Below are 16,339 nucleotides of genomic sequence, written 5' to 3'. Positions count from 1 at the left end.
GCATCTTCAGATAATCTTTCTGAAAAACGAGTAACAACAGATCTGGAATACTCATCCCATGTGATGTCACTCACATCTCTGTTTTGACTATCCACATACCCTTGATGCCATTCTAAAGCAGCACCTTCAAGGTGGCTAACAGCATAATGCACTTTGGCATTATCAGGAGTTCTATCCACTGTAAAAAAATGATTACAACGAATGATCCAACCCTCCACTTCAGTACCATCAAATTTGGGGAAGTCTAACCTTCCTGTTTGTACCAATCTTTGTTCATGATTAACATTTCTTTCATGGCCCAATTTGTTGTTGATTTCCGCCATTTGAGTCACTAAAGTTCATACTGATCTGTAGCATTTTGATTGCTTCAGAATTTTGATCCAATATAGCTTGTTGTCCTTCGATTAAAGATACATTAGAATGTGCTAATTTTTCCAATTTCTCCATTTCTTGATGTCTGGTAGCCATATTCGTCAATTAGGTCAAAATTTGGGGAAGTTTGATCAATAGTTGAAGCTGGAATCAATCAGCTACAACGAATTAGAATTGAAACGGACAATTGAATGAAGGAATTGATCGAACGATGATCAATCCAGAGTAGAATTGAACGGAATTGAAGGAATCGATCAACAATAATCGATTGGTCGGAACGATGATCAGAGTTTGAACGGAAAAAAATCGAGCTCCGATGAGAATCGGTAGCTCTGATACCAATGTTACGATAAGAACTGAAGAGGATCGTAGAGAGGGAAATCGAAATCAATTCATTATCAAGATGATCTGTTACAAATCGTTACTAACTATTTAATGGTATTACAAATGACTAACTAACTCTTTACAACCTAATCCTTGACTTATCATTTATTACAAAATGAGTCCCTCTACTTATTAACATGTAACAATATTTGCAACGTATTTGAATGCCAACAGCTTTAGAAAAAAACTTGAACCAAAGTTGGGGGGTTATACGACATCGTTTCGGGTTACGACGTTACTCCCCATCCAAAACTTGACACAGGGGGTTAATGCATAAACCCTAAACCCCATTTTCTAGACATTTGTACGTCAACACAGGAGGCCCTATCTCCAATTCAATGAGTATTCACAACTCTCCATTGCAGATTACACTTGTTTTCTTCTCAATTTCCGTTAGCAATTCATAAATGCGTTTATTTTTGTTGAATTGATAGGAGCCTGTGCATTCGTTTCGCAATTATGGAGGAAGAAGCAACTGAATTCGAATACAATGAAAGCGATACAGATTAATAATATCTCCAGGTGCTATTGCTGCAATCGATCGCCGTTTAAGGCTAATCAGGTATCCATTGCTTTTATGAATATTGTGTTCATTTATGAATATAAAAATGAAATTTCTAGAGCAAAGTGTTGATATTAGGCTTGATGATGATTTAGTAGTTTGATGAGGATGGATTGATGGAATAAGATAAATCTCAAAAAAAAAAAAAAAAAAAAAAAAAAAAAAAAATTTATGGTATAGTTTGAAGATTTGCTATATGGCTGCAAGGTATATGCAACACTTTCTTTTATGTTTGTTTAGATAGTATTGGACTCGAACCTCTGTCGGAAAGTTTAGACTTAGACGTCAGAACAATGTTAGCGTAAACCCAAATTTATTGATTCTTCTTGTTGCAGGAAGTAGCAAACCGAGCGTCTGTGTTCCCTAATTCTTTTATCAGTTCTTCTATTCAACTGTGTCGATTGTTTTCATCTGCATCTTCTCTAACTAATGGAAACGAGCCTGGTAATACTGTGGAAACCGACAATGCTCCTCAAACAGCACATCCCGATGATAAAGTGGATCCGGGTCCACCACAATCTGTCAAAAGAAGGAGAAGAGGTTCTAAAAGAACTAAATTTTCTGATTCAGATTCTGATTCTGAAACAGACCTATCAAGGGACGGTTTAATAAAGCTTTTGGCAAAGAAGGAAGAACTTCTAAAGAAAAAGCATACTGAGATGGTGGTTATGCAAGATAAAGCTATGATGACTTTTGCTGAGAATGATAACGTAATCGAGAGGACAAAACGGGAAGCAGAAAACGCAAAGAAGTTTGCCATACAGGTCTGTTTTGATCTTATGTTCTTTTGAAACATTTTGGTTAGTCTGTCTTGTGTAATTTTGACACGTGTTGCAGTCGTTTGCAAAGAGTCTGCTGGATGTTGCAGACAATCTTGGCAGAGCCTCATTGGCTGTGAAAGATAGGTTTACGAAAATTGAGACGGCTGAAGACCCTACGGGAGCTCTGCCACTTTTAAAAACATTGTTGGAAGGCGTTGAGATGACAGAAAAACAACTAGTAGAGGTAAACCATTGTTTCAGGGGTGTGGAGCTTTTTATATGAAATTTGTGGGTTTGGTCAGTTTTGGGTCAAAATAGTTAACACGTTTAGGTAAATATTTCGTGTTCGGGTTGTCCCTCTAACCGGTTATTTCTATATTTATTTAGATATATGTTTTATGTCATAACTCAATGGTTGGGACGGTATATATGCCAAACAATGAACATCTGATTTTATAGTTTAAATGTGGTAGTTTTATTTACATTTGTATTTTTTGATTGCTCTTGTGCCAAATAGGGGTGTTCATCGGGTTTTGTTTTCGGTTTTCGAGTTTTCCGGGTCGGGTTGTTCGGGATTTTGGCTGGGAAAAAGTGACCCATAACTGACCCATTTAAAGTTCGGGTTTGTCGGGTTTGGGTTATTCGGGTTCGGGTTAGTTTGGGCCGGGTTGTTCAGTTTTCGGGTATAGATGTAAAATGAAAATAATTTTTTTTTTTTTTTTTACAAACGTTCATCAAAATTCACAATGCTACAAAAAAAAATATCATCAAAATTCTAAGGCTATAGGGTGTGGTTGGAGCCCCATGGGGCTTTATCAAGTCCACCTAGGATCCACCTCACCTATGGAGCCCCCTTTAATTTACATGGTGTGGATGGAGCCCCTATTAAACAAAATTAAAAAAAAAAACATTTGATTGGTTTAAAACTAGTGGGCCCCACCTGAATGCTTCAACTTTGGCGTTACCACCCTGGAGCCCAAGCCATGGCGCCCCCCTCTTCACTTGGAGGGTGTGGTGATGGAGCCCATATGGGCGCTATACATGGTGAGGTGGCGGGAGTGGCGCCCCCACACCCTCCAGCCTAACATCATCCAACAATATGATATTATAATGTTCAAAAGTCTCAAAACTTAATGTTCCAAACCAAAACACAACAATTAAACAAAAGTTCGGGTTTCGGGTTGGGTTTTTTGGGTTTTTGGCTGGGGAAAAGTGACCCGATAACCGAACCATTTAAATTTTGGGTTGGTCAGGTACGGGTTGACCCATTTAACTGTATATTTTTTCCAATTGGAGCCATCAGGTATTCAAGAAGTTTGGAGTGGAAAGATATGATCCTATGAATGAACAGTTTGATCCAAATAGGCATAACGCGGTATTTCAAGTACCAGATCAATCCAAGCCTCCAAATACTGTTGCTGCTGTGATGAAGGTATGCTGGCTCACATTTACCCGTGCCCGGAAATTTCTATGTCTGACTAGACCTGTAATCGTATAAGTGTTTGACTATCAGTTAAATATTCTGGAAGGAATATTTTGAACAGAACACGTAATCGGATTTTGTGATTTTGTAGCCAGGATACATGCTCCATGAACGCATCATACGACCAGCTGAAGTCGGTGTAGTTTCGAATGTGGCTGCAGACAATCACGAGACACACTAGACACTATGTGGAGCTGTCACAGTCTTGTATACTTTCATAAAGGCAAAAATGTTGCACGTTTCGTTGTGGAACATTTCAGAATGTATTACCGATTTTTAATGAGAATCTGACTAATACAAATGACTAAGGTCATTCTACGGTTGCTCACACGAATGACCATGTTAGCAGGTAAAACCCGGCATGAGCCTTAAAATATGATATGATCTGAAAATCGTGTCCGACACATGAATCCGAACATGACACGTGTTTTAATAGATTGACAACCATGCAACATGAAATTTTTGTATATTAGTACTCTAGAATTAAAAAATAACAATCGTAAATAGAATTGTGTATAAAATAATAATACTTTACAAAACTCATAAAAACCCAGTTAGTTTAAAATTATAATATTCAACTCTTAAAGATATACGAGTCAACCCGCAAACCTGCTAGACAAACCAAAGCAACATAGCGAAGCTACCCGAATCTAGTTGCACTAAGCTCAAGTATGTGAATTTCATGTGTTTAAGGGTTCCATTTAAATTGATCTGAATTCGTTTAGGCTAAACTCAAATTTGCGAATTTCTTGTGTTTTCAACCCGACACTGATTTGAATCCTTTTTAACTAAATTCATGTTCAGAATTTCATACCCCTGCTCCCAAGCTATAACCAGGAATTTTTTCAAGTTTCCTCTCCTTCATAATCTCTCTCATCCTTCCAACATCTTCCCACAACCCATTGCTAGCATAAATATTTGACATAACAACATAAACACCATCATTCCAAGGTTCCATTTGTTGCAAATGTTTAGCCACCCATTCTCCCATCTTCACATCCCCATACTTCTCACAAGCCCCCATCAAACACCCCCATATCACCACATTAGCTTCCATTGGCATCTCTTCCACCATCTTCCTTGCTTCCTCTAGCAACCCGCATCGGCCCAACAAATCCACCATGCATCCGTAATGTTGCAACTGCGGCTCGATCTTGTACTCATTCTTCATCATGTTGAAGTAATGTCTCCCTTCTTGTACAAGCCCGCCATGCACACACGCACTCAACACTCCCACAAACGTCACGCTGTTAGGCGTGACAAACGCTTCTCTCATACCACGAAAACACTCCAACGCATCAGTAACGTGCCCATGCGTTGCGTACCCAACAATCAACGACGTCCATGACGATACATTTCGTTCACTCATTCTTTCAAATACCCGATACGCCAAATCCATCCTACCACATTTCCCATACATGTCCACTAGCGAACTCAACGTAAAAACATCCGGTTCCCCCAACCCTTTAGCTTGAAACAAACACTTATGCAACTGAACACCCAAACCGAAATCCCCTAAACTCCCACACGCCGAAATCACACTAACCATCGTCACCTCATCCGGTTCCAACCCTCTCCTCTTCATCTCCAAAAACACCTCAACCGCTTCTCGGGCACGCCCACCTTGCGACAACCCGCTTATAACCGCATTCCAAGAACCAATATTTCTCTCAGGACTTTCATCAAACACCTTACGTGCGTCCCCAAACTCACCAACCTTTGAGTACAAATTAATAAACCCACTTTCACAATACAAATTGGTCACCAACCCATGTTTAATAGCAACCGTATGAAGCTGTCTAACTATTAAAACCTCAGTTTTCTGAGACACAGCTTTCAAAATAGCGGGCAGAGTGTAGGTATCCGGGTGGACACCAGCACGTGACATTGCAATGCTCACGTGCAGTGCTTTGGATGTGGAATTGAACCTGGTGTATGCTCTGATTATTGTGTTCCAATAAAAGGGGTCGTTGTGAATGTGAAGTATGTGGGTTCTGATGATATGAGCGTAGAGTTGGTTGAGTTGGTGTATGTTTGTGCAGTTTGTGATCTGGGTGGATATTATTTTGGCCCAGTTTTGGGTAGTGTAGTGATTATTTGCATGTTTTTGGGGATTAAATGGTTCAAGATTTGAAGTAAGATTGTGATTTGAATTGAAAGAAATGGTAAAGTATTTGGGGATTTGATGTTTTTGTGATGTTATTGAAGATAGCATGTTTTGTGTATTGGTAGATGTTTTAGTGAATGACAAAACATAACCGATCGGTTTAACTAGTTTGTTTGGTCTCGTTTGACTCATGCCCAAAATCACCAGAATTTTTGAATGTTATGTGTAAGGGTTAGACAGCGGTTCGGTGTACACAACTTCTTGAAGCAATGGATCCAAGTTTGATTGCCAAGGTATCACATTGGGTTGTCCTCAACATAGATCAAAGTTTGATTGCTTGGGGGCGAGACGGAATTCGCCACACGCTAATTGTACTAGACGGGTATTTGAGATTGATTGCCTGTATATTGGTTGAAATGTGATTTGAGTGTGAACATAGTCATGGAATTGCGGAATTGGGGTGGAGGTTGAAATTCCGTGGGTTGGGATTGCGGTTGATCTTACATGTGTGGATCGGCTTGAACCGGCTTTTTTGGTGTAGCGAGAATTCATAGTTGAGATGGAATGTATTTAAGAGAGGAAAATAATTGAGTTTGATGTGAAAATTTGTTTAACAATTAGGTATTATTTAGTAATTTTTTAAGTCAACTCAAACGGTCATGTGACCATTGTCACTCTTGGAATCTTCAGTGAATTACCCACCTGCTTTCCCGAAACTTCTCGGTACCACAACATGTAGGGTGGTGTTGCATGCGATACCCAAGTGCCATGTCAGGTTTTTGTTAGGTACCGAAATAGGTTTGTATTGCATAGCGTGTGGCCTAACGCCAATAGTCGTATTAGTGATGTTGTGGCGATAGTAGTAGAAGCTATGGTAGAATTATGAGCATCAACAACCTGCGCTTACGGACTTACACAAATGCGAGATTACGGTGGTCCATAGAAGCAGAAATATCATCAGCAATGATATTTTTGTTGTTACAAAAACAACCAGATATTTTGATTAAACAATTTATGATTTTTATGAGTTTGAATACAATAGACTCCCATAAAATTTTTAAAAAATTTTGCTTGAATAAATTTTCAAACAAAAAAGTTCGATCACGTTGACTTGAATAATTCACTTATGTATGGTATCACATCTAGGACCCTAACATATAAGTTAAGGCAAACTTAGCCTGCGGGTGATGTAATGTGGGTTCATATTTCATTAGATACATGGGTGAGTTAGACTATTATCTTAAGTTTATAGGAATAATACTAGACTTTAACCTTTGTTTGAGCCAACACAATGGCTCAATTTGGTCACTCATATTGGGGTTATAGGGCCACTGCCTTGAACCACTACGGATGTTAAAAGCCAACGAGTCGGCTCCTATTCAAAGAGGCACAACTCGTAGTTGAATGTCCCCAAGGGATATGTGTGGTGGTAAGGTGTCTGCCCTCTATTCTAGAGGTGAAAGGTTCAAATTCTGCAATGTGTAATCATAGAATTTTTTAGTAGGTTATTTTACCGTTTAAAAAAACAAAGGTAGTTGAGTTAGGACATTTGTTTGAGAAGAGCTCCAACACCATTATGACAAATTAAAGAGTCACAATTTTCCTATGAAAACCATGAATCTACACTGTTGAGAAACTCACACTAAAACTGTCCAATGTTACTACAGAAGTAAGAAATTATGTTTGTATACATACTTTTTTTTTTTTCTGAAAAGTCACATTAATAAAGATAATATACCCCATTCAATAATGTTGATAAAGTATGATATATGTTTTGTTGTATTTTAGAGAATGATGCCAAAAGACCTATTATGTCTTACAGTGGGGTGAAAGGATTCTCGCCAAAAAACTAATACATTATAATCTCACTTTTTAGTTTACACTAGCCAAATCTATCATTGCCACAAGTTATTGTTGGTGTAAACCAACACAAGTTTGTTGGATTTTTAAGATCCTTACAGTCTCTCTTCTAACACATTTTCAAGTTTGATAGTAGCACTTGACAAAAAAGGATCTTATAGCTCTTGTTAGTTGCTTTCGGGCACACCCCTTAACGCCTAATGCCAAGGATTCTTTTTCGTTATCGTTCTTGTTTTCGTCGAGCTCATTTTCTGGGAAAAAAAATGTTTCTAAATCAACGTCAATAATAAACATAAAAAAACACGAAAACAAAGTTTATATATACCGATGATCTAGATTTCTTTGTCTTCCCCCGAATCCTGTTCCTCTGAGGTTTTAGTTTATATATCCGAACCATCCAATGGTGAGTCGTGAACACCTACATATATACGGTATAAAAACTTGAATATCGATATACACGAAAAGCAAGAACGAATTTGTTCCAACTTACCTCTTCAAAATGAGTTAATTTAAAATGTTTCTTTCCAATTTCAGTCCCCCTTACTCGATCGTATCCTTTACCACCATCAGTCTCAACAAACCTAGATTTCAAGAACCGAGGTCAAGTGTAAAGAAGAAACAACTAGAAGCTCCAAATACCAGTTAAAATACGTAGCTGTATTACCTGAAATATGATAGTTTGTACATGAGGCTGTTTAGCATGGTTGGCGTGGCCTGAGAATCAATTCGGTATTGACCATCTCTCTGTACCAAAAAAAAAAAAAAACATGAATGTATAAATTTAAAACATTTATACATGTAAAACAAAGATAAGCCGGTACAAAACGTAACCATATATAGACACACACACACACTTACAAGATAATCAGGCTCCTTGATATGTGGGAAGACGCCTCCTCCAATACGAACCATCCATAAGAACTTATTTATGTCATCACTGGAGTAGCCGACAAGACCTGAGATATGAAAAGATGAAAAAAAAATCTTATTGTTTTTTCTGTAATTCTTTTTGCTGTTTTTTATGGTTTTGAATGTGTTAAAAGAAAACCAACCGCCAAAAACAACAAGGACATATTTCACATCCAGAGAGTTGAAAATTTCCCAAGCTGCTTTTTCGGGAGATGACATGGCAGTACCGACGGTAGCAATATGTGTGTTGTTCCATGTGTTATTGTCAACGATAACTGTGCGGTTAGCCATTGCAGTTGTTTGGTAACCATAGTCCCACCAAGATGCAACCTGAAAGGTAATTAATTAATAAATCAGTTAAAATCCTCAAAACCATTCTCAAATTGATAAACTGATAATTACTTGCACACAATAACTTACTTTATCATCTACATGAGTGTTATGGCTTAACCATGCGTATGCCTCTCTAAAATCATCAAAAACATGAAGCCCGTCGCGCGTATGAGAAGTAAGAACGATTGAAGGAGCTGAATATGCCTCTGCTGCAGCCCAAACACTATGGACCTACAAGTACATTATAAGTAAATTTTAACTTCAGTCTGGAAAACCGAGTTTAATGGTTCAGTTACCTGTTTGGAACTTGGAATGGGTTGTTTACCTATAACTTTATTTAACTTTTCATTTATGCATATATAGGATCTTCTGTCCTTTTTAAAATTTAATATACACACTAAATATATTAAATTATAAGAAATAACGGTTCAAACGGCCAAGCTAAACAACCCAACCAGTCCAGCAGGCTTGGTTTGCTATTTTACAAAACCATAGTTAGCGGTACGACCAATAATCTTTGTCAAAACTAGGGTTGTGAAATTCTGACACGACACGAACCTAACACGAAATTTGCGGGTTTGGGTTTAGTCTAAACAGGGTCAGGTCAGTTTCAGGTTGAACCCGTTTAGCTAAACGCATCAGCTCGTGTCAACCCGGGCCAGTTGGCGGGTTGACCCGTTTAACCCATTTGTATTATATTTAATTTTTCTTACAATATGTTTTATGTCATAGATTAAATTAGGTGGTTATTTTATGCTACAATTATAACTTAAAAAGAGAATTTGATATAAGATTTTATAATATAAATGTAATTGTGTTATATACATTTGTGTTGCTTGTAGTAAAATTTTAAATTCAATTTATTAATTTGCAAAAAAAAAAGTATAAAATATAAGAAACATTCGGGTTGCACCGTGTTCGAGTCAACCCGCGAATATTCTGGTCGTGTTCCGAGTTCATATGTATGACAAGTTTTTCGGGTTCGGGTCATGTTCGAGTTTGTCTATAATTTTCGGGTTCGGGTCGGGTTGGACCCGCCAACCCGCGGACAGGGCCCGTTTAACACCCCTAGTCAAAACCGGCTGAAAAAGACCATGAATACCCTGGATATAAAAATGAAGGATTTTCATTACTTCTTTTTCGTATTCATAATTTCATATGCATATTACCACATAGAAGGCACCTAGCAACACAGTTAAGAAGAGAGCAATTGCAGATGCTTCAACAGGTAAGATTAGGGGCCTCTTTTCCTTTTCGGATTTCTTAAGCGGCTTTTCGACAGTCTCCTTTTCTTTCTTTTTGTTTTTCCTGGAAGGCCGTTCCTTCAACACGTCTTCTTTTTTGTCTGTCTCCACCACATTATTTTGCGGAGAAACAGTACTAACTGATACCGTATCCACTGCCTTGGCAATCAATGTCAAGAGAAAAATATATAAATAAAACCGAAAATAATTTTGTATCCTAAAAATGTGCCATTCGGAAATCCACAAGAAGTAGTTACTTGAAATGCATAGAATTTAATTGATCTTGTAAAGACATCAAAGGCTTCAGAAAGAGCAATTCCAGACATTATGCATGCAGCTGGAGCAAACACAAGCATTAGTCGTACCTGCCATGTCATTAGTGATTAGACATAAAAGGCTAAGATGATTGATGCATAGAGTTAGGGCTGCAAACGAACCCAACGTTCGGCAAACAGTTCGTGAACTGTTTGGCGGAAAGTTCGTGTGTGTCCGTTCACTTATTAAACAAACGAACACTAACAAGAGCTTTCGTTCATTTAGTGTTCCGATAGTTCATTAGTGTTTTTAGTTTTTATGTTTTATTTAAATACTTCAAAATTCCGACAAATAAAATATTTAATAAGTGTCATTGTATTAGATATTCTGTTCATGAACGCTTGTTTAATTGTGTTCGTTTGTTTCCATTTGTGTTCATGAACATTAGTTTGTGCTCATTTGTGTTCTTCAACGTTCGTTTTTGTTCATTGCCTAAAATTAACAAAAAACACAAACAAGTTCTTGCCCTTAACAAACTAACATGGACATAAAATCTCATTCGGTAAGCGTTCATGAACAGTTCGTGAACACATATATTTCTTAACTAACGAACACGAACAAGGTCGTTCGGTTAGTTTGCATATCCCTACATAGAGTATATCAAAATCATGAATATCATACGTAGTAAAACCCGTACCATGACCCCGGAAAAATATGCCGACATTACTATATAAAGAATCACAAAGGAGCTTGCATCAGATAGCGGTGAAAAGCATGCCTGAGATTTCCCGCAAAATAACGAGGCGTAAAAGCAGAATACGTAAGAAAGCAGAATATGTTGTTAATGAACTGAAGTCCAGATAAGCATCCGGAGCTTACAATAATTCCAGCGGGAACCAAGAATGCTAATATGTTGATGTCCATGAAGTAAGATGGCCAAGTAGGTGGTTGATGCTCGCTAACACTTGCAATAATCGGTATGTACTTGCTTGCGTATGTTCTGAAAGAATACAAAAATGAGCGTCTCAAAAGAAAGCAACAGAGAAAAAGAACATAAAATGCTACTGCGTTGATGATGTCATAAACGGTTAAAAGGGAAAATAACATGAAAGATGAGACTTACGGATCAAGAAGACTTAGACTTCGTCCACTCCATCCCTTTGTTGGACTAGATGCAACCACTGCTATAAGTACAGCTACTACAGCACAGCATACCACCCTGAATAAAATAAATAAATAAATAAACAAGCAGAGAAAGTTTCTGTTTGTTTCCTAAATTTATAACTTTTAATTTATCAAGTGGGATGACAAAGCTATGTGAACATATCATTTATTGTTGTTTAATTTTAATTGTAGTTCTATATGTTCTCTGTTCAATGCAAGTATAGACAAAAATAACAGCACTAACCGAATTCTATATTGTGATGAAAATTAAAAGCAAGAAATGAAACGAATCAAGCTTACAGGCCAACTGATACAACAAGGGTGACAGCTACTTTAAACATCTTTGGTGAGAGAATTCCTTTGATATAATATGCAAGAGCAACCACATGAATAATAATGAAAACCTGCAATAAATTTACAAAAATGGTGATACTCCTTAGGTAACATAAACACTCATATTTTTTTATATGACAAGAAGTCGATTACTACATGTCAAATGAGAATACTCCATGGTGGCAGTGTGGCACTATCTCTTTGTTATTTATGTTGGATTTTGGATTCTTCACTCAAAGCAAAAGCATGAAACTTTTGATGTGTTAACAAAAGATATTTTTATTGTTAATACTTAATAATTGGTTCTATGCTAAATCACCCAAAAAGGCACTGAAAGAAAATTAGGGAGATCGAAACTGCAAAGACATCAAGACAACACACACTTAAAGGTATGTAACTCACCAAAAACGATGCAAAATGTTCTGATGTCATGACTGCATTAAAACCAACAACAGGCACTAATGCTGCCATTAACGTTCCTAAGACAACCTGTGTAGAAATAGCAAAACGTATTATTGACAAAAAGGCAATAATTAATAAATAGTCATCTCCATATAACTTATCATGCTAAATATAAGAAATCATAATAGAGTTGCATACATTCTTTGCTACCATTAAGTAGTTAGTGCATTTCTAGTTTCAAGTTACTTATAAGAAAATTTCAAATACAATCCTTTGATACCTTACTGTATTGTTTTCATTCTTATTTCAATTAAAACACAAGCAAATGAAGAACTTACAAGTGGAGCATATGCAATGTATAGCCGAGGTGAATAGCGACCAGTCACAATGCAAAGAAGCACATGCATTGGTATGAGGTTGATAATAAAAGTGTACCCTCCCCAAGAGCAAACCTAAACGATAGAAAAATCCAGAAATAAAACAAGATGTACTTGAACATAAACGATTCAGTATGGACTGTGTCATTCCTACCATGTAGAAGTATGCCATGGAGTTTAAAGTAGCATAGAAAAGAGATCCTGTGTTCAACGTCTGCAGATAAAGTAATAACCGTCAGAAAATTGTTTTATATCCAATTAATTAACAACATTTTTTATGTCTAGAGAGACAGAAACTGAAAGCAAATTTTACATAAGGTCGACCTTTATGTATAAATAGAAGGTGAAGATCAAAGCAAAGATGGCTACGGCTTCATTGTCATAGCTCCCAGCCACTGATCGGGATATGTAGGATGGTACCTGTAAGATATAACATAGACATTTAGAAAATGTGTGTAGACTAATTTTTAGTTGGTCGTTCATGAATATGGTAAAAAAAATGTAATTAATCATGCACATATCAGTTACAAATATCTATCTTGATATGAACTGAGGAAATGATATCAAGCTATGCCGCACAGGCAACGGTTTCAGCACATGAGATATAAGTCACTGAATCTTTCGGTGTTACACGGGTTAACTATCGAAACTAATGTAAATCATAAATTTGTATATAATACTTATTATTACATAAAATAGTAACGTTATATCACCAGCTATTCAAATATTAATTTTTTAAGTTTTCACTTCTCTCTTGAGTCAACGTAATCCCTCTCTACCGTATATTAATCCTTATTATAATTATAAAAGCATGATGATAAGTTACTTTAAAAACTTTAAAAAATTACAAGTTTAATACTTTAACATTTAATATTATTAAGAAGCTTGACCTATATTTTAGGGTGAAAATTTGTTAATATATATACATATGTATATAACTATATATCATATTAAAACTGAAAATAAAGATTTATTTATATATATATGTTAAAATTAAAACACTATAGATATTTAATACAAGGGTTAAAAACATTATTATGCAGGATTAACGAATACTGAAAAAAAAAAACAATTATTGGTTAAAATTGATTAAATTAGACAGATGAGGTATAAAATAATACCCTAATCATAATACCAAATATGTATTAATTATTAAAAAAGTTAAAATAAAATATAAGTAAGATTTTAAGGTTGAAGGAGAAAATGCCATCTGGCATTAGTTGGAATTCTTTATTACAAAATTTAGATGTGTTAGTTTGTTTATAAAAGCATAGCAATATAAAGAGAGAACAAGAAACAACACATCCTTTTCCCAAACTTTTTGGTATGCGCAAACAAGGAGGCTCATTCACATAACATGGTGAAAAGTGAAAACAATATTAAAACATGGATTATTACATACAGTATGCAACAAAATTCATCTAAAAGAATACTTAAACATGACAAGTACCAGATAAATGGTTTACCATGGCTAGAAGAACTGCTGCTGTTAGTCCAGCACCTACTCCCTTAACTTCCTAAAAAAAAGCAAGATAATGACGATGAGACATTGTGACACAAAATCAAGTGTGTAATATAATTTATCATAATCGAAAAAAACAGATTACTAGATGCTAAACAGACCTTTGTCAAGAGATATGTTGCCCATGCAGCAAAGGCAGAGAATACAGGAGCAGTGAATACACAAACAGTTTCCACCGATAGAGGAATATTCAACATTTGGAGTACCCTGCAATGATGATTCAGTAATTACCCACACCTATAATAATGTTACAGATGACCCCAATCTTCTAAGGATATAACTTATTCCAACTAGTTAGAAATATAGTCCTTTTGTTGTATTATTGGTTATCGTCTGATCGACTATGTAGTTAATATCGCCAATATATGGGGGAGATATATATATAGGTTATCGGTCTCCATGTAAAATATCGGTGTCAAACATCAGTTAGAATATCGGTACCAATATTATCTGTGATATTGACTGATATATCATTGATTTTCCCGATGTTAGTACCTTTCTTCTTAGTTCTACCATTTGTCTTTCTTCTTATCGTTGCTATTAGTATTTTAAGTCTTAGTTGTTAATTGTTACGTTTTAAGTCTTAATCAGTTCCTACTTGCTAAAATTGTTAGTGTTTTGCAAGTTGCAAAAAGTTTATTTGTTATTGGTAGGAGAGTATACTGAATTGTTAGTGTTTAATTTCTATAAATATACTGCATGAAATTAAAGTTACCGATATCATACCACAATAACCGATATCCGATTTTTTACCGCATTAACTACATAGCTTATCAAACAAAAATATATATATGATAAACTGATTTAAGTTGCAGTGTTAAAATGATTTGGTCATATATAACAAAAATCATCAAATACGCACTTCCACATAGTTCCAGCTGTTAAAGTCAATCCAGGGTAAACCGTTCCACCAATGACTCGCCCAAGAGGATACCTTAAGACAATTACGATGTTGTGTTAGTTTCGTTTGCCAACGGACAGAAAAAAAATAATAATAAAAGAGATTTCATAAAAAATTACCATGTCCGGTCATCAAACCAATTCCAGAAGTCATACACCCCGCTCTTTGTGAGAAACTGCAATCCAATAACATCTTGTCATAGGCAACATGCCTCTAAATAAGAAACATAAATGTTATAAAGGCATACAAAAGAATAGCAATAACTATTTGCTAGCTCAGATTCAAAATAACAAACTTCATTTTAGATTCGAAAAAACGAAAAAAGATCCTGCACTAGGTCCAAATCATCCTTACAACTCTAAGAAACGATCATATTATCTTTAACATCATACAAATAGTAATTAAGAACCAAGAGAACATCAATCAAAACAGTTATTTCTTTACATAGCTTAAGCGCAAACAGAACTCATCCATAACTTTCATGATAGAACTCGCATAATTAAACATAAAAAGAGGCAAACACACAGTTCTAGATCTCAATCAAGTAACATATCCAACTAAACAAGCTTTATGCACGTTGTCAGAATGCATACATAGATGATAGATTCAGACACAATAAAATGATGACCTATATCTAATTGGAATTTGGATGTATAACTGCTAACTTTTATTTCAAATTAAACGGCAATTTTTTACAGATTCCTGAACGTTACAACAACGTGCAGTAACTCAATAACACTCGCAGCGCATAAACGAAAACCTAATTCAATATATACAAATTTACAAATTCAAATCAAACCTGAGTAACTCTGTAATTGAAATAAGGATCGAACTCGTGAATAACACTCTCATACTTAATAACCTGCAACAAAACCGTAGCGAAACGATCAGTGAAATGATATTAATAGTGAATAGTGACGACTGCGTTAGATCCGATAAACTGACCGAGAAAAGACGGATCGAGAATGCGAGTACGCCGATCAATAGGAGAATAAAGAACGCGAGGATATTACCGGAGGCGTGACGTAGAGTCGACGACGGTGCTGCTGCCGTTGTATCTGTAGATGCCGCCATTAACGGCGGTAATGAAGTTTGGTGTGTGTGTTTTTTGAGTGTGTAGTGATTTCGTTTGAGTCAATCGGAGAAGACAAAAGAGACGACTTTTGGTCTTTTTACGTTTTTGCCCTTGATGTATGCATTTAATTTAATTTAATTTTTAAGCCACCCAACTTTGGACTATTATGGGGAACTTATTGAAGTTTGAAAATTTTGAGTAAACTTTCATTTTGCTCTTGATGGTTTGATCAATTTAATGGTTTTGCTTTAAACCTTAAAAATAGTCGTTTTACTTTCTGATATTACTAGTTTTT

The 16,339-nt window shown here is 36.0% G+C and overlaps 3 protein-coding genes across 4 annotated transcripts; 1 reads left to right on the top strand and 2 right to left on the bottom strand.

Annotated features, from left to right (window-relative positions):
- The first annotated feature begins 949 nt into the window (after nt 1-949).
- On the top strand, nt 950-3,890 carry LOC110916533 (grpE protein homolog 2, mitochondrial). The gene is made up of 6 exons (XM_022161243.2): nt 950-1,098; nt 1,191-1,318; nt 1,654-2,082; nt 2,156-2,323; nt 3,383-3,511; nt 3,654-3,890. The coding sequence occupies exons 1-6, from the start codon at nt 1,095-1,097 to the stop codon at nt 3,741-3,743; spliced, it is 948 nt and encodes a 315-aa protein (XP_022016935.1). The 5' UTR covers nt 950-1,094; the 3' UTR covers nt 3,744-3,890.
- A 168-nt stretch (nt 3,891-4,058) lies between these two features.
- On the bottom strand, nt 4,059-6,201 carry LOC110917047 (pentatricopeptide repeat-containing protein At1g77170, mitochondrial). Its single transcript, XM_022161670.2, has one exon. It carries the CDS (start codon nt 5,859-5,861, stop codon nt 4,371-4,373), a length of 1,491 nt encoding a protein of 496 aa, XP_022017362.1. The 5' UTR covers nt 5,862-6,201; the 3' UTR covers nt 4,059-4,370.
- Nucleotides 6,202-7,419: 1,218 nt separating this feature from the next.
- Nucleotides 7,420-16,107, bottom strand: LOC110918245 (dolichyl-diphosphooligosaccharide--protein glycosyltransferase subunit STT3A). 2 transcript variants are annotated; one of them, XM_022162591.2, is made up of 23 exons: nt 15,915-16,106; nt 15,769-15,831; nt 15,089-15,144; nt 14,931-15,002; nt 14,170-14,275; nt 14,013-14,063; nt 12,871-12,966; nt 12,701-12,760; nt 12,508-12,621; nt 12,170-12,256; nt 11,735-11,838; nt 11,394-11,489; nt 11,150-11,270; nt 10,968-11,048; nt 10,273-10,380; nt 9,941-10,174; nt 8,859-9,002; nt 8,582-8,768; nt 8,388-8,485; nt 8,194-8,273; nt 8,020-8,110; nt 7,855-7,947; nt 7,420-7,780 (listed from the first exon to the last, which is right to left on the bottom strand). In XM_022162591.2, exons 1-23 carry the CDS (start codon nt 16,041-16,043, stop codon nt 7,727-7,729), a joined length of 2,325 nt encoding a protein of 774 aa, XP_022018283.1. In that variant the 5' UTR covers nt 16,044-16,106; the 3' UTR covers nt 7,420-7,726. The 2 variants fall into 2 exon arrangements, with proteins under 2 accessions (XP_022018283.1, XP_022018284.1); XM_022162592.2 differs by having other exon boundaries at nt 7,503-7,781; nt 7,859-7,947; nt 15,915-16,107.
- Nucleotides 16,108-16,339: the final 232 nt, after the last annotated feature.

The sequence above is a fragment of the Helianthus annuus genome, chromosome 16 (genome assembly GCF_002127325.2).
Source record: "Helianthus annuus cultivar XRQ/B chromosome 16, HanXRQr2.0-SUNRISE, whole genome shotgun sequence".
In the NCBI taxonomy this organism is placed as follows: Eukaryota; Viridiplantae; Streptophyta; class Magnoliopsida; order Asterales; family Asteraceae; genus Helianthus; species Helianthus annuus.
This window is presented reverse-complemented; position numbering and strand designations above follow the sequence as displayed.